At 50.9% G+C, this 22,360-nt stretch overlaps 1 protein-coding gene and 1 long non-coding RNA gene across 4 annotated transcripts; one reads left to right on the top strand and one right to left on the bottom strand.

Moving 5' to 3' along the window:
* The first annotated feature begins 1,339 nt into the window (after positions 1-1,339).
* LOC121346863 lies at positions 1,340-8,035 on the top strand. Of its 3 annotated transcripts, none has more exons than XR_005954135.1 (4): positions 1,340-1,650; positions 1,821-1,940; positions 5,675-6,894; positions 7,049-8,035. It is a non-coding gene; the product is annotated as an uncharacterized LOC121346863 (long non-coding RNA). The 3 variants fall into 3 exon arrangements; XR_005954136.1 differs by having other exon boundaries at positions 5,675-5,924; positions 6,355-7,909; XR_005954134.1 differs by lacking the exons at positions 5,675-6,894; positions 7,049-8,035 and having other exon boundaries at positions 1,821-2,603.
* ATCAY (ATCAY kinesin light chain interacting caytaxin) lies at positions 7,171-20,614 on the bottom strand. Its single transcript, XM_041424895.1, has 12 exons — positions 20,552-20,614; positions 18,220-18,347; positions 13,232-13,296; positions 12,281-12,502; positions 11,595-11,780; positions 11,002-11,104; positions 9,633-9,764; positions 9,107-9,193; positions 8,561-8,659; positions 8,314-8,349; positions 8,163-8,198; positions 7,171-7,229 (listed from the first exon to the last, which is right to left on the bottom strand). Exons 2-12 carry the CDS (start codon positions 18,294-18,296, stop codon positions 7,220-7,222), a joined length of 1,053 nt encoding a protein of 350 aa, XP_041280829.1. The 5' UTR covers positions 18,297-18,347; positions 20,552-20,614; the 3' UTR covers positions 7,171-7,219.
* Positions 20,615-22,360: the final 1,746 nt, after the last annotated feature.

Below are 22,360 nucleotides of genomic sequence, written 5' to 3'. Positions count from 1 at the left end.
CTGCTGCAGAACGTGACTCATTTCTTCTGCAGCTTTAATCCACAATTTTAATCCTTCACTAATCATAAGACGTTGTTTATGGCACGAGCAAGGTTCCACCAAGGTTCCTCCTGCCCGGAGGCCACGTCAGAGGCAGGAAATGGGAATTATTTTCACTTGGGATTGTTGAAATTTGGGGTTGTTTATTTTTCCCAGCACTCTGGGGGTGTTGGGGGGCTCAGAGTCCTTCTCCAAGGCTGGGGAGATCCCGAAGCCTCGTGAGAACAGAGAAGAGAGGAGAACTCACCCTGACCCCCAGGGACTGCAGCAGCCCAGGACAAGGAGCACGAAGGAGTGGAAGAGCAGAGTTAATTGAGGAATATTCCAAATAATTAATTGAGGTTTGAGCGGCTGGCATCTTCTCCTGGTGGCTGCCAGCCAGGGGCTGCCACCAGCAGGGTGACATTGCCGGTGACAGCAGGTCCTGGGGGAGATGTCACATGGGGAGTTTGGACACGGCAGGGCTGGGCAGGAGCAGCTGTGCCCACCAGGGAGAAAATAACCGGGGTGTCACTGCCTTGGGAAGTGGGATCTGCCTGGAAAAGGGTCCTGGAGGGCAGGAGGGACCTCAGGGACAGAGCCCAGGAGGGGCTGGGGCTGTGCCAGGGGGTGGGGATGGATCCCAGGAAATCCATCAGGGAGACCAGGAAAAGGCTCAGGGAACTGGGATGGAGATCAGGAAAGGTTCAGAGGTTTGGGATGGATCCCAGGAAATCCATCAGGGAGACCAGGGCAGGGCTCAGGGAGTTGGGATGGAGATCAGGGAAAGGTTCAGGGAGTTGGGATGGAGATCAGGAATGGTTCAGAGGTTTGGGATGGATCCCAGGAAAGGTTCAGGGATTTGGGATGGAGATCAGGGAAAGGTTCAGGAATTTGGGATGGAGATGAGGGAAAGGTTCAGGGATTTGGGATGGATCCCAGGAAAGGCTCAGGAATTTGGGATGGATCCCAGGAAAGGTTCAGGGATTTGGGATGGAGATCAGGGAAAGGTTCAGAGATTTGGGATGGATCCCAGGAAAGGCCCAGGAATTTGGGATGGATCCCAGGAAAGGCTCAGGAATTTGGGATGGATCCCAGGAAAGGTTCAGGGGTTTGGGATGGATCCCAGGAAAGGCTCAGGGATTTGGGATGGATCCCAGGAAAGGTTCAGGGGTTTGGGATGGATCCCAGGAAAGGTTCAGGGGTTTGGGATGGATCCCAGGAAAGGTTCAGGGGTTTGGGATGGATCCCAGGAAAGGTTCAGGGGTTTGGGATGGAGATCAGGAATGGTTCAGAGGTTTGGGATGGAGATCAGGGAAAGGTTCAGAGATTTGGGATGGATCCCAGGAAAGGCCCAGGAATTTGGGATGGATCCCAGGAAAGGTTCAGGAATTTGGGATGGATCCCAGGAAAGGTTCAGGAATTTGGGATGGATCCCAGGAAAGGTTCTGCCCCCAAGGGTGGTGGGCACTGCCCGGGCTCCCCTGGGAATGGGCACATCCCCAACCCTGCCAGAGCTCCAGGAGCCTTTGGAAAACCCTCTGGAGTTGCTGTGGAACTTTGGATCCTGCTGGATTGCTGAACAGAATTGGAATCAACAAAAAGCCACGAACAAGCCCAGAACTGCACCAGGTGAGATCCAGGCGTGTGCTGGGGAGGGAGGGAATGTTCCAGCCCTTTCCCTCTTTTCCTCTCACATCATCACTTTCTTCTCCTCCCCTTGGCTGTGATTCATTGAACCCTGAAAGACGAGAGCAGTGTAAAAGTGGATATTTACTGATTTCTTGGATTTCTTGGTGCAGACAGGAGGCCTCCCCCCAGTGACTCAGCCCCAGGAGGTGAAATCATCCAGGAATTCATCCAGAGGGAAACCGAGCTGCCCAAAACCACATCTCATCTTTGGGAGGATGAAACGAGCCAGGGTGAGCCTCGTTTTTGGGAGAAATCCTCGTTATCTTCAGCTGGGAGTCTGGAGTTGTGTCTGGAGACCAGCCAGGATGGGAATATTTGGAATATTCCGTGTGGAATGAGCTTTTCCTGGAGATTGCTGCACTCAGGAGCCCCAGGGAAGAGCAGCCCGTGGGAGGAGAGATTCCAGCACTGAGGAGGTGGCAAAATGTGATTTTCACTTGTAAAAGTCAGATTGAAGTTGGAAAAGATTTTTTTTTTTTAAATTCCACACAGTTCCAAATTTAAATTCCAAGTTTTTGGGGTTTTTTGTTTGGATTTTTTTTTTTTTTTACTTCCACACAGGAACAAATTCCTTCCCCAAATCCCACCCATCCCTGCCCTCCCTGTGTCCTGTCCCTCCATCCCTTATCCCAAATCCCTCTCCAGCTCTCCTGGAGCCCCTTCAGGCCCTGCAAAACCCCAATTTGGTCACCCCAAAGCTCCCACGTGATTTTTGATGCCATAAATTGAATATTTGAGCTACAAAATTGCAACCCCAAAACAGATTTTCTATAGAAATTAAACAAAAAAGCAGAGGGGGAGCAGAAAAAAAAAAGAAATTGGTATTGATCCTGAAAGGATTTTGGTTTTTGGAAGAAAATAAAATCACAGCAAAAAAATCTGCTTCATACAAATTTACAGCACAAATGTAGCCCTAATTTAAAATTAATTTCAATTAATTTGCATTTCCTGAAAGAATTCACAGCATGACTACAGCAATGCTTGTTAGAGGATCAGACTTGTATATATTCCTATTTCCAGTTCATTAATTATGTTAATGATTGGTCTGAACCCACTCAAATTAGACATCTCACTGTAAATAGTTGGGTTTTAAATATTAAATAATATTAACTATTAATAATATTAATATTACCAATAAAAAAGGGGTTCTTGGGGTTTGGGCATTTTTCAATTTAAGTGGCTTTGGGTTGTTTTTTTTATAATTAAATTTCCAGTCATGATATTAATTGGATTATAAAAATAGATGTAAAAATAATGTGAGATTGTGTGAGATGAGCAGGGTCCTGTTCAGCTCGATAGAAACCCAAAGAAAGGAAATTTTTCCATGATTCTTTCCTAAAGCTGAGGGAAACTGGGAAAGAATCCTCCAGGAGTTATTTTAGTAAAAACACTTGGAATTTTGCAGTGTCAGAATTTCCTCTGGATGCTTTTCTTCAAGGGAACAACATCCAAACAACGAATTTCCCTCATATTTTCCACATGAAGCCAAATCCTAAATAAAATCTAGACAGGAGGAAGGGTTGGCTGAAGGATTAGTCTCATTTTAATAGAATATCCACAGATTTTATGGAATAATACAAAGCAAAACTCAGGGTACAGATGAAGAGTCTGCTAGCACAAACCACCTAATTACAACCACTGCAGAAAATGACATTTCACACCTTTGTACAGGTGGGGTTGGGCTGGAAAGGAACAAAAAAAGAACAAAAAAGGAACAAAAAAAAGAACAAAAAAACCCCTGGGATTGCGGTTTATTGTCGTGGTGAGTTCTGAACTCCACTTTGCCAAAACCTGCTGCGTTTCTGGCTGCCAGGAAGGAAGGAAAGAAGGAAATAGAAAAGAGAAAAATGTGCTTTTTGTGTTTTTTTTTGTCCCTTTCTCCTGCTCCAGGCCCATCCCAGCTCGTCACCACCAGCCTTTCCTTGACTCCTGGGTTTTTGAAATCCTCTAAAAAAGAGGATTTGTTGCCTTTAAAACCTTTTCTGCACCTCTGTGGGGAATAAAGATGGAAAAATTACCGTGAGGGAAGCTCTAAATATCCACTGACATTTACACAGCACTGGACAGAGAGAATTGGGGTGAATTCCTGCCCTGGAATCCTCAGCAGGATCCCAGCTTTGGTTCCTGTGCCTTCCTTGGGAACCACAACAAAAATTCATGGCCCAAATCTGGGTGGAAAAACCAGAAAAGCTGGAGTTTCTGGAGCTGGGGATAAATCCCCCAAGAGAGGGGAAGGGAATTCCTGCTCTGCACAGGAAGAAATTGGATTTTTTAGCTGATGTGGAGTGAATTGAGGTCCTTCAATTAAACACACAACGGGTAAAAACATCAGGATTTGGGTGAATATGGGCACAAAAGAACATTTTCTGCAGCTAAAATGACTTCCCATGGATTCACTGGGAAGAAAAAACTCTCAGGAAAAGTCAAATCCGACCAGAAAGTGCTCAGTACAATCCAGGGAAGTGAGAAATGAAGATCTTGGTGCTGCAGGGATGGTTTTTCTGGGGCACGTCTGGGGCGCTGAGCAGTCCAGCAGTATTGCTAAAGGGATGAAGTTCATTTCATTTTCTTCTTTAAACATATTTATATATTTATACACTGCTCACAGTTCTACTGGAAATGCACTTCTACCAGCAGCAGTGCAGGTTTCTCCCCATCCAGCTGAGATTTGTCACTCCACCTTTGGGACAGGGACTTTTTTTTTGGTGTTTTTTCCAAGAATTTGTAGCTTTTTGTTTTGCAACCAACACCTAAAATCACTGGTTGAAATAAGTTAATGATAATTATTTTTTTTTCTGCTATAAAATGCACTTTTGACATTTCTAATTTCTCCTTGATGGGGCTGCAGGTTCTCCTCTGTGTTAAAAGACATAAAAACTTTATCCACGTATCCATCCATCCATGAAGATAAACTTTACATGCTTAAAAAACTGTGAAAAATTAAAATCTAGTGCACACCCCTTGGGGTGCTCCATCACAAAGTGCACTTTTTGAAACAAAACAAAACCAAAAATCGCTTCCAAGACGTTAAAAATTGATTTTTTTTAATGGAAACATCTGCCCACCTCCACCTCGTGAAGGGAAATTTGGGATCTGTCCTTTTCCCAGCTGAAATTCCCTCACTCTGAAGGAATTGCTTGGAAAAAGGTGAAGTTTCATTGTCAGATCTGCTCATTCTGTATTTTTTATTTTTTCCTGGAGGTGCAGGCAGAGTGGTTTTGGGAGGGAATGAAACAACCAAAAAAGCCAATTCCATTCTGGTGTGGATCCAGAGCCCCCTCATGAAAGGAGCTTGGGATTCCTTATCTCCCACATCCATATTTTCCATCACAGCAGTATTTTTAAACGATTTTTGATGCACAAAAGTTGGATTTTGACCCCATAATTCAACATTTTATCCACTTGATTGTTGTACAATTGCAAACTTCCCCTGCAGTGCCAGCGTGGGTCACTGATGGTGGAAAAGCTGATGGTTTTCCCTCTAAATCCATAAAAACAAAGGGAAAAAAGAAAAAGAAAATCAACTTGAAGCTGAACTTGAGGAGCTTTGTGATTGTTCATGGCCAGAAATAATTGGTTTAATCAGCATAGTCCTTCCCTCACCCCTGGGACAGAGGCAGTGGCAGGGATCCCAGCTCTGCTGAGGGAATTTGGGAATTCCTGGCTGCTCTTTCTGCCTCCAGGCAGAGCTGGGAGCTCAGGACAGCACGGAGGTGTCACCTGCAATGAACCTGAGCTCCAAAACACCTGAGGGCTCCTCTGGCCTCCAAGCACAGAATTCCTCGTGAAATCCCAGACTGGGTTGGGTTGGAAAGGACCTTAAATCCCACCCAGGCTGCTCCAAGCCCCTTCCAACTTGGAATATTTTATCAATAATTGGTTTATAATGAGCTTGGTTGGTGCTTTTTATTTTTTTTTTTTTAGGTGGAATGTGGGATTTATTTTTTTTTTTTTCCATCTTCAGCCCTCTGGGTTGGTGCTGTGGGTGCAGTGCACTGCTTTCCATCCGTGGCTGGAGTGTGTGAGGAGAACATCCCAAATGAGAATTTCAGGTTAAAAAGCACTTCTGGTTCTTCCTTGGAGCACCCAGGGGAAGGAGGATCTCATCCAGAGTGGTTTTGTTCACTGAAAGGAGGAGAAAAGCAGCTTTGTGTGTCCAGAGGAGCCATCCCCACCTTCAGGAAAAACCCTGCTTTGCCAGAATTCTCCTTGAAGTGAAGAAATGGGCAGGGAATTCTCCACCTGCAGTGTTTGAGAGGGGTTTTACCTGATCATGGAATCAGGGAACCCTGGAATGATTTGGAGGGAGCTGAAATCCCCCCCAGGGCCACCCTGCCGTGGCAGGGACACCTCCACTGTCCCAGCTGGCCTTGGGCACTTCCAGGGGTCCATCCCAAGGCCATGCCAGCTGGTTCTGCCTCTGAAATCAGGAATTTCCAAAGAATTTCGGCCAGAATTTGTTCCTTCATTTCTTTCCCCCCTCCTTTGCTCCTCACCAGCCCAAATCCCAAATTCCGAGGGTCAAAGTCCCACCTGAGCCCCAGCAGCCACCCCTGTGTCCTGCACTCTCCGTGGGGACATTCCAGGCTGGAATGCTGCTGGGATGAGCGTTTCCCTGCTGAGGGAACCCTCCCAAAATTTCAGCAGCTCCCGGGAGGCGTCGATTGTCCAGCGGCGCCGCGTCGAGACGGAGACAAGGCCCGGAGAACTTCCCTGTGCTGGAAATCTCCTTCCAAACCCCGACCCTCTGGGGTGTGTGCCCTCGGGAGAAGGTCCTTTGGGATCCCTTCAGAGTGCCTCACACACCTGGATGGGATAAACCAGGAAAAAAACGTGGAAAAACCATGGCAAAACCGCGGGATTTCCTGCTGGGAATGAGTTGCAGAGTGAGGGTGGAAGCTGGCAGTGCTGCCCAGGCTGTGGGCACCTGGAATCTTCAGGAGGAGACTCACACTGGCTGGAAAAAGGAGGGGAAAGCTCTTCCCATTGCCTGTGGTCGTTATTCCCGGGGGTGGCAGCTTTTGGGGTGTCCTGGAGGAACTGGGGGTGCAGCTCAAAGCAAGAGGGCTCCGCGCTGGCCAGCAGCGACTGAAGGGTTTGTACTTGAAACCAAAAATAAATTCTCTTTCTGGGCTGGAGATTCATGGACTGGAGGATGCTCTTGACTTACTCCAAGGATACACAGTGAGTATTTGCCCTGTGCCAATGCTCTCCACAGACCATTCCCTAAACACACCAGAACCTGTCCTCTAAAGTGCTGCTCTGGCTTCGTTTTCTGGGGGAGGGGGTTGGTTTGGTTTTTGTTCTTCTTTTTTTCTTTTCTTTTTTTTTTTAAAAGGAAAGTGATTCCCAAAAGGTTGAAGGACTTTGCATCCTGGAGGCAGAGGAGGCAGGCTCCAGGGTTTACAGGACTTGGAAGAAGGTGGTGGCAAGCTCTTGTCCCCAGAGGTCGCTGAGGTGGGTGACTGCCAGGCTGCTCCTTCTGCTCCATTCCTCGTGCTGCTCCCACTCACGACATGCTGGGCAGAGAAAAGAGACAGGAGGGATTGTCAGGCAGCAAACTGAGGTAAAAAATGTGATTGTTGCCACCACACCAACCAAAAAAAAAAAATAAATGAGTGGATTTGGGTGAAATGGTTCACAGAAGTGTGGTGGGGACACTGGTGGTGGCAGTCATGGCTCTCGTGGGCAGAGGGGACAATGTGACACCAGGCTGGGGGATCCTGGGCCTAAGCCAGGCTTGGCTTTCCTGGCCATGGATCACAAATGGCACAGGATGTGTCCCAGCCACACAAAGAGCTCAAACCTGGTCTCCTGATCCTCTGCTGGGGCCATGGGCCTGCTGCAAAGAGATAATAAAAATAAATAAACCTCCAGCACATAAAAAATGATAAATCTCCAGCACAAACCAATCTCTGCCCTGAGCTCCTGGACGTTTCTTGGGATATTTCAGCCTCATCCAGGGGATCTTTCCCTGTTCCCCTCAGGAATCAGAATAAGCAGAGAGGCTGTATCCCTCTGATCGGGCCACGTTATCCTGCTGAAGGATTTTATCTTCCAAACCCCTCCAGAATTTCTCTTCCCCACAGTTCCAGCCTTTATCAGCTCCTGAACTCTCTGGGATTGTCCTGGTGGATCCCAGGGGTGCTCCCAAGCTGTGGGGCTGCTCTTATCCCCAAAGGCTCTTCAAGGGAAGGGTAAATCAGAGGAAAGGGTAAATCAGAGGGAAGGGTAAATCAGAGGGAAGGGTAAATCAGAGGGAAAGATAAACCAGAGGGAAAGATAAACCAGAGGAAAGGATAAATCAGAGGAAAGGGTAAACCAGAGGAAAGGGTAAATCAGAGGGAAAGATAAACCAGAGGAAAGGATAAATCAGAGGGAAGGGTAAATCAGATGGAAGGGTAAATCAGAGGGAAAGATAAACCAGAGGAAGGGTAAATCAGAGTCCTTACCTTTCCCTCTCAGCCATGTCTTGCTTCTCCTCTGCCCTGTAAACACAAATCCCATGGGAATCCATCCCTCAGTGGGAAGGAGGGACACCCCAGTGCCTTTCTGGGGCCTTGGAGAGGAGCCACTCTCCATCCCTCCCCAAATTCATCTTACCTTTCTTTCCTGGCCTTGATCCTCTCTTCTTCATACCTGCAACAAAGACAAAACATCTTTTAGCTGCTGCTGTTCCCTTTTGGTGCCATGTGGTGTTTGCTGAGGGTGGCAGAAGCTCCGGGCTGCCACAGCCTGAGGCTCTTCCTTGGCTGAGACCAGGTTTGCCCAGGCTCTGCCTTCCCCAGCCCATGGATTTGGGGTTGTGTGCTGCCCTCCCCGGAGCCCCCAGGGTCCCTGTGGCACTCACTGCAGGACACAGTCTGGGATCTGCACGTGCTCCATGGGGATGAGCTGCTCCAGCTCCTCCAGGGTGTGGACGTACTGGATTTTATTGATGAACTTCACACTGGCACAGAGAGACACAGAGAGGAGCAGTGCCACCCCAGTGGCTCCTAAAAACACCTCTGGAGGGGTCACTGGAGGGATCTGAGGGATGGAGGACAAGTGACAGCTCCACCCTGGTCACCCCTGGCTGAGGGTGAGCTTAAAATCTGATCTGTGAGATTAAACCTCAGGGAAGGGCTGGGGCTGTGCCAGGGGGTGGGATGGAGATCAGGGAAAGGTTCAGGGATTTGGGATGGATCCCAGGAATGTTCTTCCCCCCGAGGGTGCTGGGCACCGCATTCCCAGCCCTGCCAGAGCTGCAGGAGCGCTGGGACCGCTCTGGGACAGGCTGGGATTGTTGGGGTGCCTGTGCAGGGGCTGGGGCTGGGCTGGATGATCCCTGTGGATCCCTCCAAACTGAGGATGCTCTGTGATTCCAAAACCCCACCCCAAAGCCTGCTGTGCTCACCTGATGAAGGGTCTGGAGATGGCCAGCACGGTCCGGATGAACCACGAGGGGTGCACGATGATCAGGGCCTTGAGGTTCTTCCTCAGCCTGGGGACGAGTCAGGGGACACAGTGTCACATTCCAAGGACATTTCCTAAACTGCCCTGTGCTGTGCTGGGCTCTGGCAGGAGCTGCCCAGCCTCAGCTGGGGCTGTCCAGGTAAAACCCCTTGGGAAGCTGATCCCAGCCCAGCAGGATATGGAGCACTGCTCTGCTCAGCTCTCTATAATATCATTTATAATGATATTATAATATCATTATAAATCAAAATATTCCTGGAGAGGGCTTGGAGCAGCCTGGGCTAGTGGAAGGTGTCCCTGGCCATGGCAGGGGAGTGCAAGGAGGTGACTTTGAGGTCCATTCCAGCACCTGGGAGGTGTGAGGAATGTGGGACTGGCTCAGACTCATTCCTGTTGAAGAGCAGCATCTGATTTTCCTATGAAGAGTCCTGGGAATGATGGATGGGCCTCACCAGCAGGATTCTCACCTTCTGTCAATCATCTGGTAGCATTTCTTGAGCCAGCCCAGGCCGGGCATCCTCCTGCGGGGCGTGGCCCCGTTCAGGTACACGATCATGTAGTCCTCGGCCACCAGCAGCTCCAGGCTGCTGATCACATACCTGCCAGGGGGGAGCAACAGGAACCCGAGTGAGACCCCAGAAACATCCTCTAGATTCCTTCAAGTGCTCTGAAACAGCTCCAGGCCCTTTCTTTGCAGGGCTGGGAAGGGGTTTGGCGTCCCGGGGTGTCCCTCAGTTTGTGCCCTGCTCCATTCCCTGCCCAGCAGCTCCAGCCTGGATCTGATTCCATCCTGGCCATAAATAACCGGAATGTTTGAACGCTTGGGTGTCACCATCACATTTTCTGAAAAATCCTCTTTGCCCAGGATTCTTCTCCTGGGAAGCTGAGAAGCCTCAGAGAAAAAGGAAAACAATAATTATCTGATTGCTTCTGCTGTGTTTTGCTGCTTTGGGATGTGGTTGGAGATTGTTTATCCAACATGTGAATTGTTTTGACTTAATGACCAGTCACATCTCTGGAGAGAGAGTCAGGAGTTTTCATTGTTATCTTTTAGCCTTCTGTCTGTGTCCTTTCTCTATTCTTTAGTATAGTTTGGTACAGTATAGTACAATATAATATAATAAGTATAATTAATGTAGTATAATGTAGTGTAATGTAGTATAATGTATTATAATGTAGTATAATGTAATATAATAATATAATATAATATAATGTAATATAATTAATGTAATAGAACAGAACACAATAGAATAGAATAGAATAAAGGTAATGTGATATAATATAGTATAATTAATGTAATAGAATAGAATAGAATAGAATAGAATAAATGTAATGTAATATAATATAATAAAATTAATGGAATAGAATAGAATAGAATAGAATAGAATAGAATAGAATAGAATAGAATAGAATAGAATAGAATAGAATAGAATAGAATAGAATAGAATAGAATAAAGGTAATGAATATAATATAATATAATATAATATAATATAATATAATATAATATAATATAATATAATATAATATAATATATAATGTAATATAATGTAATGTAATGTGATATAATATAATAATGTCATATCTATCATATCATATAATAAAATAATAAATTAACCTTCTAAAAACATGGAATCAGATTCATTCCTTCCTGCCACAGGGGACCCCAGAAAATGCCACACTTGGCCTTGCTGGACTCGGAACTGGTGCCAGTGTCCCACCAGTGCCACCAGCTCCAGCCTGGCCCTGGCTCACATCCCGCCTGCTCCCAGCTGGCATTCCTGGTGCCACCAGCACGGGAGCTGCCCTCAGCCCGCTGTCCCTGCCAGGGCACTCACAGGAAGAGGTTTTCCATGATGTAGTGGTAATCAGCCAGGTTGCTGTCCGGGAGGTAGCAGGCAGCAAAGACGATGATGGCGTTCAGGCCTTCTCCGTAGTATCCTGCCAAAAAAAAACCAAACAAAACACAAAAGTGACACTTTCCAGGGAAAATGGGACAGCTGAAGGAAAAACAGCACCGAAAGTTGGCCCTGCGGTGGTTTTTGTGTCTCTGCTCAGCTCCAAGAGGGAGTTTCTCTCTTCAGACGTCTCCACTGTGAGATTTCCTCCTGGGTTTGGTTATAACGTCCCACAGAAGGGATTTGGGGGTTTTAAAGCTGGGTTCTTCCTTGGCTTTGCTTGGATTTTGGAAACAGACCTGGCTGCACACGTGTGGGCCCTGGAGCACCTCAGGGACTGGCACAGATGGAAATTCCACAACCACTAAATATTTTATCACCATCTGAGCACTTTTGCGCTTCTCTGCTGCACCTACCAAAAACCCCAAAGATTTTCCCCAAAGATGATTTTCCCCCTAAACAGCGTCCAGCCAGCCTTGGTGTCCCCTCCAGCGTGACACAGAGGGACAAAGCCACCGGGGCTGTGGGCTCACCTCCGTGTGTCACCACCCTCATGTAGGGTTTGATCATCTGCAGGTCGATCCTGTGCTCCTGCTCGCCGATGATGACGGTTCTCCAGAGGCGGCCGTTGGTGGCACTGCCATCCTCTGTCCCCCCGTCCCCAAACAGGTCTGCGCTGTCCCCGGGCATGTTCTTGGCCGTGGCCACGGGGGTGTCATCTGGGAAAGGGACAAAGAGTTCTGCCTTGAGGAGAAACTGGGAAGAGCTTTGGGGGACCCCCAGGGACGAGGCTCTGATGGGGGTTTCACCTCCAGCCTTGGTCTGGGCCAATTTATTCATCAATTTTCTTTTGCTAACACATAAAAAAAGATGTAATAACTTTGAAAAATAAAGTATAAATTGTATACATTTGTATAAATTTGTCTAACCATTTTCTAGCCCTTTGTATAAATTTGCCCAACCATTTTCTACCCCTTAGTATAAATTTCTCTAACCATTTTCTACCCCTTAGTATAAATTTCTCTAACCATTCAGAAAAGGGCACGATCCCACAGGTTTTAACCTTGCTCTGCTGTCCAAATATTCCAGAAATAACTTTAAAATCTCCCTCTTCTTATCAGTCCTCAGCTGCTGGTGGTGAATTGTGTCAAAAATCTTCAAAGTGAGGCTAAAAACCACCCCAACCCCTGGAAAAGTTCACCCAGAAGCAGCTTTTTACCTTCCCATTCCAGCTCGTTGCCATTGCCCAGGAATTCCAGGGAATCTGTCTCATCAGGAGTCTCAATGTCATCCACATTAATGTCCAGGTCATCTGGGGTGTCCAGGAAGTCGTCGGAGAGGATGGAGCCCTCGCTCTGGTCCAGGGAAATGTTGATTTCGGGTGCAACCAGGGTCTTCCTCTTCCGATGGGCCCCGTTAAAGTTCAAAGTGTTGGGGGGAGCTGGAGTTCAAAGGAAAATAAAACTGACAGGGTGTGTGTAGTTTGGACAGAATTGTGTGGTCTCACAAGGCAAAAAAACCTTAGATTTCAGGTTTTAGTGTATAGTAATACATAGAAGCCAAGATAGAGAATTTTGGGTGTAGGTTATTTGTCTTTTTTACACCTTCTTCTTCCTTCTTCTTCAGTTTTCTGTAATTAGGTAAAAGATGCTTGTGCTGCAGGTTTCAAGTAATCATAATTGAGTTAGAAGCATAAAGAATATAGATATCAACTGTTTATTAAACAATTAAGACTTAAATAGCCTTGAATAAACACCATTTTAGCTCACTTTCTCGACTGGTTAGAGAGAGCTCACATCTCATAGGTTTGCAATAAATAAAGATAATAAACTTCAATGCCAATGTCTCCTGAGTTTTCACCCTGACCTTAGAACAAGAAAGAGCCTGGCATTCCAACACGTGGTGCTGCTCCTGGATCCACAGGGCAGGGCATCCTCATGGATAATTCCTGAGGGAACACGGACCTGGAGCCCTCAGGGTGGTGGGTCAGACTGGGAGCACTGGGATGGAAATCCCAATTTCCTCCCCCAGCTTCTCAGGAGAGATGAACAACTTCAAATCCCTGCTGGTTTCCTCTCCCACGTGAGAATTTTTTATTTTTATTTTTATTTTTATTTTGGTGGAGAATCCAAGGTTTTCTGCTCTGGGCTCTGCAGAAGTTGGTACTTACAGGACGTGGTCTCGTCTTCCGTGGGGCTTCCCAGTGACTCCATCCCTGTTTCTTCTGGGAGAGGCCTGCAGGACAGGAGGGACAAAAACACAGCAGAGAGCAGGGGAAATGTAGAGGAAAATCATCCTGAGGGAATGGAGACTGAAAAAGCCCAGCCCCACCTGTGCTCTGCCCTTTCCCTGCTCTCACCCCGAGGGATTCCCTCAGGAATGTGCCCGGGAGCAGCCCAGGCCTGGGCTTCCCTCCTGGCGTGCTCTGCAATCCCCACTAACCTCCCAAGGGATGAAAAACCCAGCCAGGGAACAAATCCAGAGCCCCAGATGACCTTGGCAACACCCTCCTTGTCTGTATTATCCCCATTTTCCCTCTGCAGGAACTCTGAGGGGCAGTGCCCAGCCCTGGGGCTCCTCGTTAGGGCACCCCCTGTGCCCAGGGCTGTATCCCTGTTCCTGGCAGAGCTCTGGGATGGGCACGACCACGGGGAGGGATGATTTCACCCCAGTCCAGCACAGCTTTATCCACAACTTCCACAGCTCCACAACTTCCACAGCTTCCCCAGGAATCTCCTTGGTGCTGGCTCTGCCTGGGACCCATGACCCCAAATTGTCACCTCAGCCCCCACTGGGTGACTCCCAGCCCCTGCTGAGGGTCGGAACCGGGTTCATTCCGTGCTAAAATCCAGGCATCAGCATCCAATCCCTATTTTTTGGAGCCCCCCTTCCTTTCCTGGGGTTTGCAGCCTCTCAGCTCCTGCACCCTCCTGGCTCAGATCAGGCATCCACGGATTGAAAAGTTTTCCTTGCTAAAATCAACCCCCAGGGCACAGCTGGCACCCTTTGGCAGCTGCTGGAGCTGCTCCTGCCCCACACTGGGCTGAGAAAAGTGGGAATTTGGATTTGCCGTGCCTGAGCCTCCCCCTGGGCACTCCCGGATGCTTTTCCCCTTAACAGGAGCTGGGACTTGTTCTGCCCGCTGGAATTATCAGCGTTTGACATTTCTTCACCAAAACCCCACAAACTCCACCGATCCACGCTGTGAAATCTCTGTTTGAGACACCTCCCTCCCGTCAGCTCCCCCTGCCCAGGGAGGAGCTGTCAAATCCTGCTGCTGGGACAGGAGCAGGGACAAACGCGGGGATGTGCAGGATGAGGATGACGAGGATGAGGATGAGGATGAGGATGCCCAGCAGCCTGATGGCCCCGCGACACAGGAATGGAGGGAGGTGACAACGGGGACAGGACCCAGCCCGGCTCCTCTCCCCGCTGCCACCAGCCCAATTAAACCCTATAAATATGTAGATTAAGGGATAATCCTCCGCCGCTGCTCACTGCATATTTATGAGAGCTCAGCACCGATCAAAGGCACGTGCGGGACCCCGGGGGCTGCCCGGACCCTCCGGAGCAGAGGAAACCCCCCCGTGCCCCCTCAGCTCGCCCCGTCCCGTGCCCACCGGGGCTGGCGGTGTTTATCCCGGGAGCTGGCGCCTGGCACGGTTTGGTGACACAGCATCCAGCTGGGGAAGGAGGGAGGGAGGGCAGGGGGGGCACTGCTGCCGGGTACGTGCTGCTGAGCCCGGGCTGCAGCTCCGGCTGGAAAAGGAAGGAAAAGCCTGGCTTACCTTCCCCGAGGCTGCTGCGATGCCATCGCTGCCTCCTCCCGCAGAACCCTCCTGCCCCAGCGCGCTCAGCCCCCCGGGCCAAATTCGGGGGGAGCAGCGCTGCTGAGAGCCGGGGCTTTGCTCCGTGCCCGTGCCCGTGCCCCGTGCCCCGTGCCCGTGCCCCGTGCCAGCCCCTGCTGGCAGCGATGGAGCGGGCACGGCGGGGAGAGAGGCGGGAGGGATGCAGGGATGGATTCTGGGTTGGATGCAGGAATGGATGAAGGAGGGATGCAGGAGGGATGCAGGAAGGATGCCGGGATGGATGCAGGAATGGATACAGGGATGGATTCTGGGTTGGATGCAGGAATGGATGCAGGAGGGATGCGGGAAGGATGCAGGGATGGATGCAGGAATGGATGCAGGAAGGATGCAGCGATGGATGCAGGGATGGATGCAGGAGTGAGCATGCTCCCGCTCCGCGCCACCCGCTCCCCGGTTACGGCATCCCCGCCCCGGGCCGGCCGAGCCGGGCCGGGATCAACGCCGGGCGGGTTCCCTCCCTCCGCGGCCCCGGCTCCGGGAATGTCGCCCCGTGCCCCAAGGAGCGCCTGGGTTCTGTTTTTTTCTGTTTTCCCGGCCCGGATCTCTGTCTAGGATGTGGTTTTTTCTTTCCTTTTTTTTTTTTTTTTTTTTTTTTTTTTTTTTTTTGGCTAATGGCAGGCAGGCAAAAATAGCTCTGCAGCAAATCAGCTGCTGGAGAGCGGCTGTCCCACATGCAGCAGCTTCTGCCCTATTATTCCAATGCTTCCAGCGGGGAAGCGGCTGCAAAAGGACAATTTATTTATTTTTACTGCGAGTAGAACCCAGCTGGCTTTCCCTCGTTTGCCTGGGGGCTGTTTGGGCTCTGTCTCGCATCCTTCCTGCTCCAATCCCTCCGGAGGAGGCTCCTCCCAAGGGCTCGGCCTCATCCCGCCCCGCTCACATCCCTCTGCTTCTTCCCTGTGCTCATTTCCAGGGCATTTTTCCTGGAAAAATCCCTTTCCCAGGGATTTGGTGGTGCTGGGGGCTTTCCAGGAGAATTCTCCCTGGAAGGCTGGGCCGTGGTTTGCTGCTGGCACGGGCAGTGTGGGACAGAGCTCCCAGGTGATGCCTGCCTTGCTGCCGAGGCGTCCCAGAGCCAGACCAGATTTATCCTGGATTTTCTAGGGAGCTCTGGGACAATATTTTCCTTCCTACACCTGGATTTCCTGTCTCTGTTCTCTGAGCAGCCTGGTCTGCTGGAAGGAATCCCCACCTTTGGAAGGGAGATGAGTTCTAAGGAAGCTTCCAACCCATACCATTCCACGATTCCCATCCCTCCATCCATCCATCCATCCGTCCATCCATCATCCATCCCTCATCCATCCATCTCCATCCCTCCATCCATCCTTCCATCCATCATCCATCCACCCTCCATCCATCTGTCCATCCATCCATCCATCCGTCCATCCATCATCCATCCCTCATCCATCCATCTCCATCCCTCCATCCATCCTTCCATCCATCATCCATCCACCCTCCATCCATCTGTCCATCCATCCATCCATCCGTCCATCCATCATCCATCCCTCATCCATCCATCTCCATCCCTCCATCCATCCTTCCATCCATCATCCATCCACCCTCCATCCATCTGTCCATCCATCCATCCATCCGTCCATCCATCATCCATCCCTCATCCATCCATCTCCATCCCTCCATCCATCCTTCCATCCATCATCCATCCACCCTCCATCCATCTGTCCATCCATCCATCCATCCGTCCATCCATCATCCATCCCTCATCCATCCATCTCCATCCCTCCATCCATCCTTCCATCCATCATCCATCCACCCTCCATCCATCTGTCCATCCATCCATCCATCCGTCCATCCATCATCCATCCCTCATCCATCCATCTCCATCCCTCCATCCATCCTTCCATCCATCATCCATCCACCCTCCATCCATCTGTCCATCCATCCATCCATCCGTCCATCCATCATCCATCCCTCATCCATCCATCTCCATCCCTCCATCCATCCTTCCATCCATCATCCATCCACCCTCCATCCATCTGTCCATCCATCCATCCATCCGTCCATCCATCATCCATCCCTCATCCATCCATCTCCATCCCTCCATCCATCCATCATCCATCCCTTTCTTTCCCCCACTCCTCTCTCCTTTTACCCCACCAAAACCCAGGCTGGCAGAGCTCCAGCAGCCGTGCCCTGGGAGGGAATTTCACAATTTCCCCCCCCCTGGGAAGGGCTGAGCCCCCCAGGAGGCAGAGGAAGGACAAACCCCGTCCTGTGGGCTGCAGCACAGAGGGGCTCACACAGAGGGGACGCAGCTGGGGCTGGAACGAACAGAGCCAGGCTCATCCCGGGGGAACAGGAGCCCCTTTCTCTGTGCCTGGCAACGCTGGGGCTCTGTGGCTGCAGCTGCAGGGGGCTGGGCCAGCCCTGAGAGCCCCCGGGCACCTGCAGCTCACAGAATCACAGAATCACAGAATTTCTAGGTTGGAAGAGACCTTTAAGATCATCGAGTCCAACCCGTGTTCCAACACCTGGGCCCAGCAGGATCCAGAGCCAGCTCCCAGAACTGGCAGCGTTGGAAGGGAGCTGTGAAATCCCCCCCAAAAAGCCACCCCAGTGCTGCCCAGGAAGGGCCACCTGGAGCAGGGATGAGTCCAGGTGGGTTTGGGATGGAGAGGGAGAACCCACACCCGGCCCGGGCAGCTGGGAGTGGGAACGAGCTGGGAATGGGGGTGGGAATTCACTGGGGATGGAGGTGGGAATTCTTTGCTGGGGATTCAGAGCACTGGGGATGGGTTTTGGCACCCCTGTGCAGCTGCTGAAGGGGGAAGGTGCCACTTTGGCACCTCCTGTCAGCCCCACAGGGCTGGCACCCACTGGGATTCGCTGCATCCCTGTGGGAAATTCCTGGCACAGCAGCACTGCTCTGTTTGGGACTCAGCTGGATTCAGAGCCTGGGAAGGAGTCCACAAATCCATAAATCCACTCCCACGTGCATCCATCCACCCTCCATCCCTCTGTCCATCCTAACCTCCCTGTGCTCCATGCCCAGCTCCTTTCCCTGCTTCCCGTGCCCACACAGGGCTGCCAAAACCAAACGTGCCAAAAACAAACGTGCCAAAAACAAACGTGCCAAAAGCAAACATGCCAAAAGCATCCCCAAATTTTTGATGCCCTCAGAGCAGCTCCAAAAATTTCCAACCCTCGTTGGAGTTCAGGCTCCTGTTGCTTCTAAGGCTTTGGGATGGACCCTCCCACTCTGATGGTCTCTCACGGGAAAAAAATAAATAAAATTCTCCCGGTTTTGTTCTGTTTTTTTTGGGGAACACACCTGGGGAAGTCCTCGTCCTGCCATTCTTCCTTGACATCCACGTTCTCCATCCTCAGCGTGGCCTCCGTGGTGCCCATGGCTCTCGGGGAGGGGCTGGAGGCAGCAGATCCCCCCAGGAAGGGCTCAGGCTGGAAAGGGGAGGCACAGAGGTTGGCACGGAGCATCCCCAGCTGGCAGCAGCCACACTCCTTGGGAAAGCAGGCTGAGAGTGGGCTTGTTTGGGAAAAAAAAGCAGTGAAATTTTGGATTCTTGACACGTTTTGGGCCAGAAGGAGGAGGTGGGAGCTGTGGGTCTGTTTGGACCCAGATGCTCACCCACGTTTTCCCCTTCTTGCTTCTCCTCCAAGGCCAATTTCCTCACCAATCCCTCTCTGCTGAGGAAAAGGGGATGTAGCTGAGAGGCCAGAGCAGTGTCACCCTGATTTTTAAGTTTTTCTAAGCTTTCTGATGTTTACATTCTTATAACGAACTTTCTCACACACTTTATACCAATAACTTATTGATTTACATTCTTTTATAGAAGAAAAAAAAAATTTAATAAGCTGTTAGTTTGTCCTGTGTCATTGGAGAGGTGGCACTTCCACCCTCCAATCCACTGTCACTTTTAGAAATCTATAAATGTTAAAGTCATAAATTAAAAAATCCCTTTTTACCTTAAAAAAGCAGTGTGTTATTTCGTGCCCTGGGGCATTCCCAAATCCACATTTCTGGGTGGGATGGAAGGCACCAGCCCTGGTTGTGCAGAGATTCCTGTCCCTGCTGCGTGTCCCTGTCCCAGGGATGTCCTTCTTCCCCCGGGGAGCCCCAATCCTGCCTTGCTCCAGCTGATCCAAACCCCTGGAGCAGCTCAGCCAAAGGCTGGGGCTGTGTTCCAGTATTGCCTCTCTTGGGAATGAGCTCAGATCCAAAATTCCTGCATTTCACCCACACTGCACCCCAGGGGCCTTTAGAACCACATATATATATAAATAATTTTTAATTTTTTTTTTTTTGCTGTACAGACAGAGAAATTCAAACCTTTGCACCAAACTCCTGCAGCTCCCAGCAAAGCCCAGCTCAGGATTTTCCCAGTCCAGGGAGAGCAGATCCCCATTCCCAGGTGGATCCTGCCCCGAGGGAGCAAGGCCAGGCTGGATCTGCTCTGGAACATCCTCAGGGGGAATCAGCTCCTGTGCTGGGCCCAGCATCACCCACCCACTGCAGGCAGGGCTGGGATGCTCCCCTGAGCTCAGCCCTCACTCTGGGATCATTCCCAGCCCTGGGAACATTTAGGAATATATTTTTTTTTGTTCAGGATGAGGGGTCTGGGGTGGTTCCTGGGGCTGCTCTGTCCATGCCCAAGAGCAGAGTCTGCCCATGGCTCTTCCCAGGGTTTTTCCTGGAGGAGACAAATCCAGGAGTGTTTGCCTTGAAGGGAGGAACCTGTGCTCAGGATGAGCCTGAGGCCCGAGCAAATCCAGCATCCCTCTGTATTCCAGGGGCTGGGATCAGCAGGGCCGGCTGCCAGCACTGCAGGGCTCCCTCCCTGCTGGCATTCCTGGGACTGGCATTGACATTCCCAGGATTATTGGCATTCCCAGGATTATTGGCATTCCCAGGCCTGCCATTCCCAGGATTATTGGCATTCCCAGGATTATTGGCATTGCCAGGATTGCCATTCCCAGGATTACTGCCATTCCCAGGCCTGCCATTCCCAGGATTATTGCCATTCCCAGGCCTGCCATTCCCAGGATTTCCATTCCCAGGATTATTGCCATTCCCAGGATTATTGGCATTGCCAGGATTGCCATTCCCAGGATTACTGCCATTCCCAGGCCTGCCATTCCCAGGATTATTGCCATTCCCAGGCCTGCCATTCCCAGGATTTCCATTCCCAGGATTATTGCCATTCCCAGGATTATTGCTATTCCCAGGATTGCCATTCCCAGGATTACTGCCATTCCCAGGCCTGCCATTCCCAGGATTTCCATTCCCAGGACTATTGCCATTCCCAGGATTATTGCTATTCCCAGGATTGCCATTCCCAGGATTACTGCCATTCCCAGGATTGCCATTCCCAGGATTATTGCCATTCCCAGGCCTGCCATTCCCAGGATTTCCATTCCCAGGATTATTGCCATTCCCAGGATTATTGCTATTCCCAGGATTGCCATTCCCAGACCTGCCATTCCCAGGATTATTGCCATTCCCGGACAGACCCAAGGATCCTCTCCTGCCTCCCTCCCTGCCTTCCTCCCCCATCCACCCCCGGCTCTGGAAAATCCCGCTCCCCGCCGGCCCCGCAGCATCATGGAGGGCGAGGAGAAGGAGCCGAGCCCAGCCCCGCACTCACCGCTCACAGGGGAACAAAGGCCAGCCTTCCTCCCCGCCGGCTCGGCATTCCTCCTCCTCCTCCCGAGCGCTGCGGCTCAGCAGGTGCGGCTCCCGGATGGCGACGGGGATGAGGATGAGGATGGAGGAGCGTGGCGATGCATCTAGGTCGGCTTTGCCCGCGGCAGCCGCTGCTCTGCGGCTGGCTGGGCAGCAGGGATGTGCTGAGGGAGATATTTGTGTTCCTTCAAAGCTGTGCTGCTCCCTGGGCAGCAGGGATGTGCTAACAACAGCAGGGACGGGCTGAGGGCGATATTTGTGTTCCTTCAAAGCTGTGCTGTTCCCTCGGCAGCAGGGACGGGCTGAGGGCGATATTTCTGTTCCTCCGTGGCTCCCTCGGCAGCAGGGCTGTGCTGAGGGCGATCTTTCTGTTCCTCCGTGGCTCCCTCGGCAGCAGGGATGTGCTGCGGGCGATATTTCTGTTCCTCCGTGGCTCTGCTGCTCCCTCGGCCTCCCCTCCGCCGCGCTCGGCGATGGCTGCGCTCCCCAAATCAGCTCCTTCCCTGCTTTTGTGCCAGAGCGGGGTCTGCAGGAGGGGAGGGACGGCAGAGGAGCCCTCCCTGTGCCAGCGCGGCTCCAATCGGATGCCAGGCTCCAAATCCGTGCCCGGCAGGGGGGATGGAGCTGCCAGGGATGGGCACAGCCTCTGCCCGCAGCATCCCTGGGAGTGGGAATTGGGATTTGGGAGCATCATTCCCTGAAAGAGTGAAAGGTGCCTGGGATGTGGGATTTGGGAGCATCATTCCCAAGAGAGGGAAAGGTGCCCGGGATGTGGGGTTTGGGATTTGGGTGCATCATTCCCCGAAAGAGGGAAAGGTGCCTGGGATGTGGGATTTGGGATTTGGGAGCATCATTCCCCGAAAGAGGGAAAGGTGCCTGGGATGTGGGATTTGGGAGCATCATTCCCAAGAGAGTGAAAGGTGCCTGGGATGTGGGATTTGGGATTTGGGAGCATCATTGCCTGAGAGAGGGAAAGGTGCCTGGGATGTGGGGTTTGGGATGTGGCTGTATCATTCCCTAAAAGTGAAAGGTGCCTGGGATGTGGGATTTGGGATTTGGGGGCATCATTGCCTGAGAGAGGGAAAGGTGCCTGGGATGTGGGGTTTGGGATGTGGCTGTATCATTCCCTAAAAGTGAAAGGTGCCTGGGATGTGGGATTTGGGATTTGGGAGCATCATTGCCTGAGAGAGGGAAAGGTGCCTGGGATGTGGGGTTTGGGATGTGGCTGTATCATTCCCTAAAAGTGAAAGGTGCCTGGGATGTTGGATTTGGGATTTGGGGGCATCATTGCCTGAGAGAGGGAAAGGTGCCTGGGATTTGGGATTTGGGGGCATCATTCCTCAAGAGAGTGAAAGGTGCCTCCCTCCGATCCTGGGGGAATTCACCGAGCACGCTCTGCCTCAGCCCAGCTCCTCTGGCCATGGAAAATGTTCTTTTTGGGACTCCACTTTCCCCAGGGATGCTGAGGTGTCCCCGGCTGCACTGAGGAGCTTTTCCAGCGCTGCCATCCCGGGAATTCTGTGCTGAGCTCAGCTCGGGCCGGTCTGGAGGGGAGGGAATGGCCGGGGCAGGGCTGGACCCCTCCCGGTGCCGGATGCTTTCCCAAGCAGGTTTTTTTACCTTTTCCCATGCTCTCCTTATTCCTCCTCATGCACTTTGCCCTGGAATATATATATATATTTGGTGTTTTTTTAAATTTTATATTTATATAATTTATAATATAATTTTTGTGTTACCTGACAGGGTGTTTTCCCCAAACTGTGTTTTTCTC

This window comes from Onychostruthus taczanowskii, unplaced genomic scaffold (assembly GCF_017590055.1).
Source record: "Onychostruthus taczanowskii isolate IOZ18803 unplaced genomic scaffold, ASM1759005v1 scaffold112, whole genome shotgun sequence".
NCBI classification, from domain to species: Eukaryota; Metazoa; Chordata; class Aves; order Passeriformes; family Passeridae; genus Onychostruthus; species Onychostruthus taczanowskii.
Note: the sequence above shows the minus strand (reverse complement) of the source record. Positions and strands in the feature narration are given on the sequence as shown.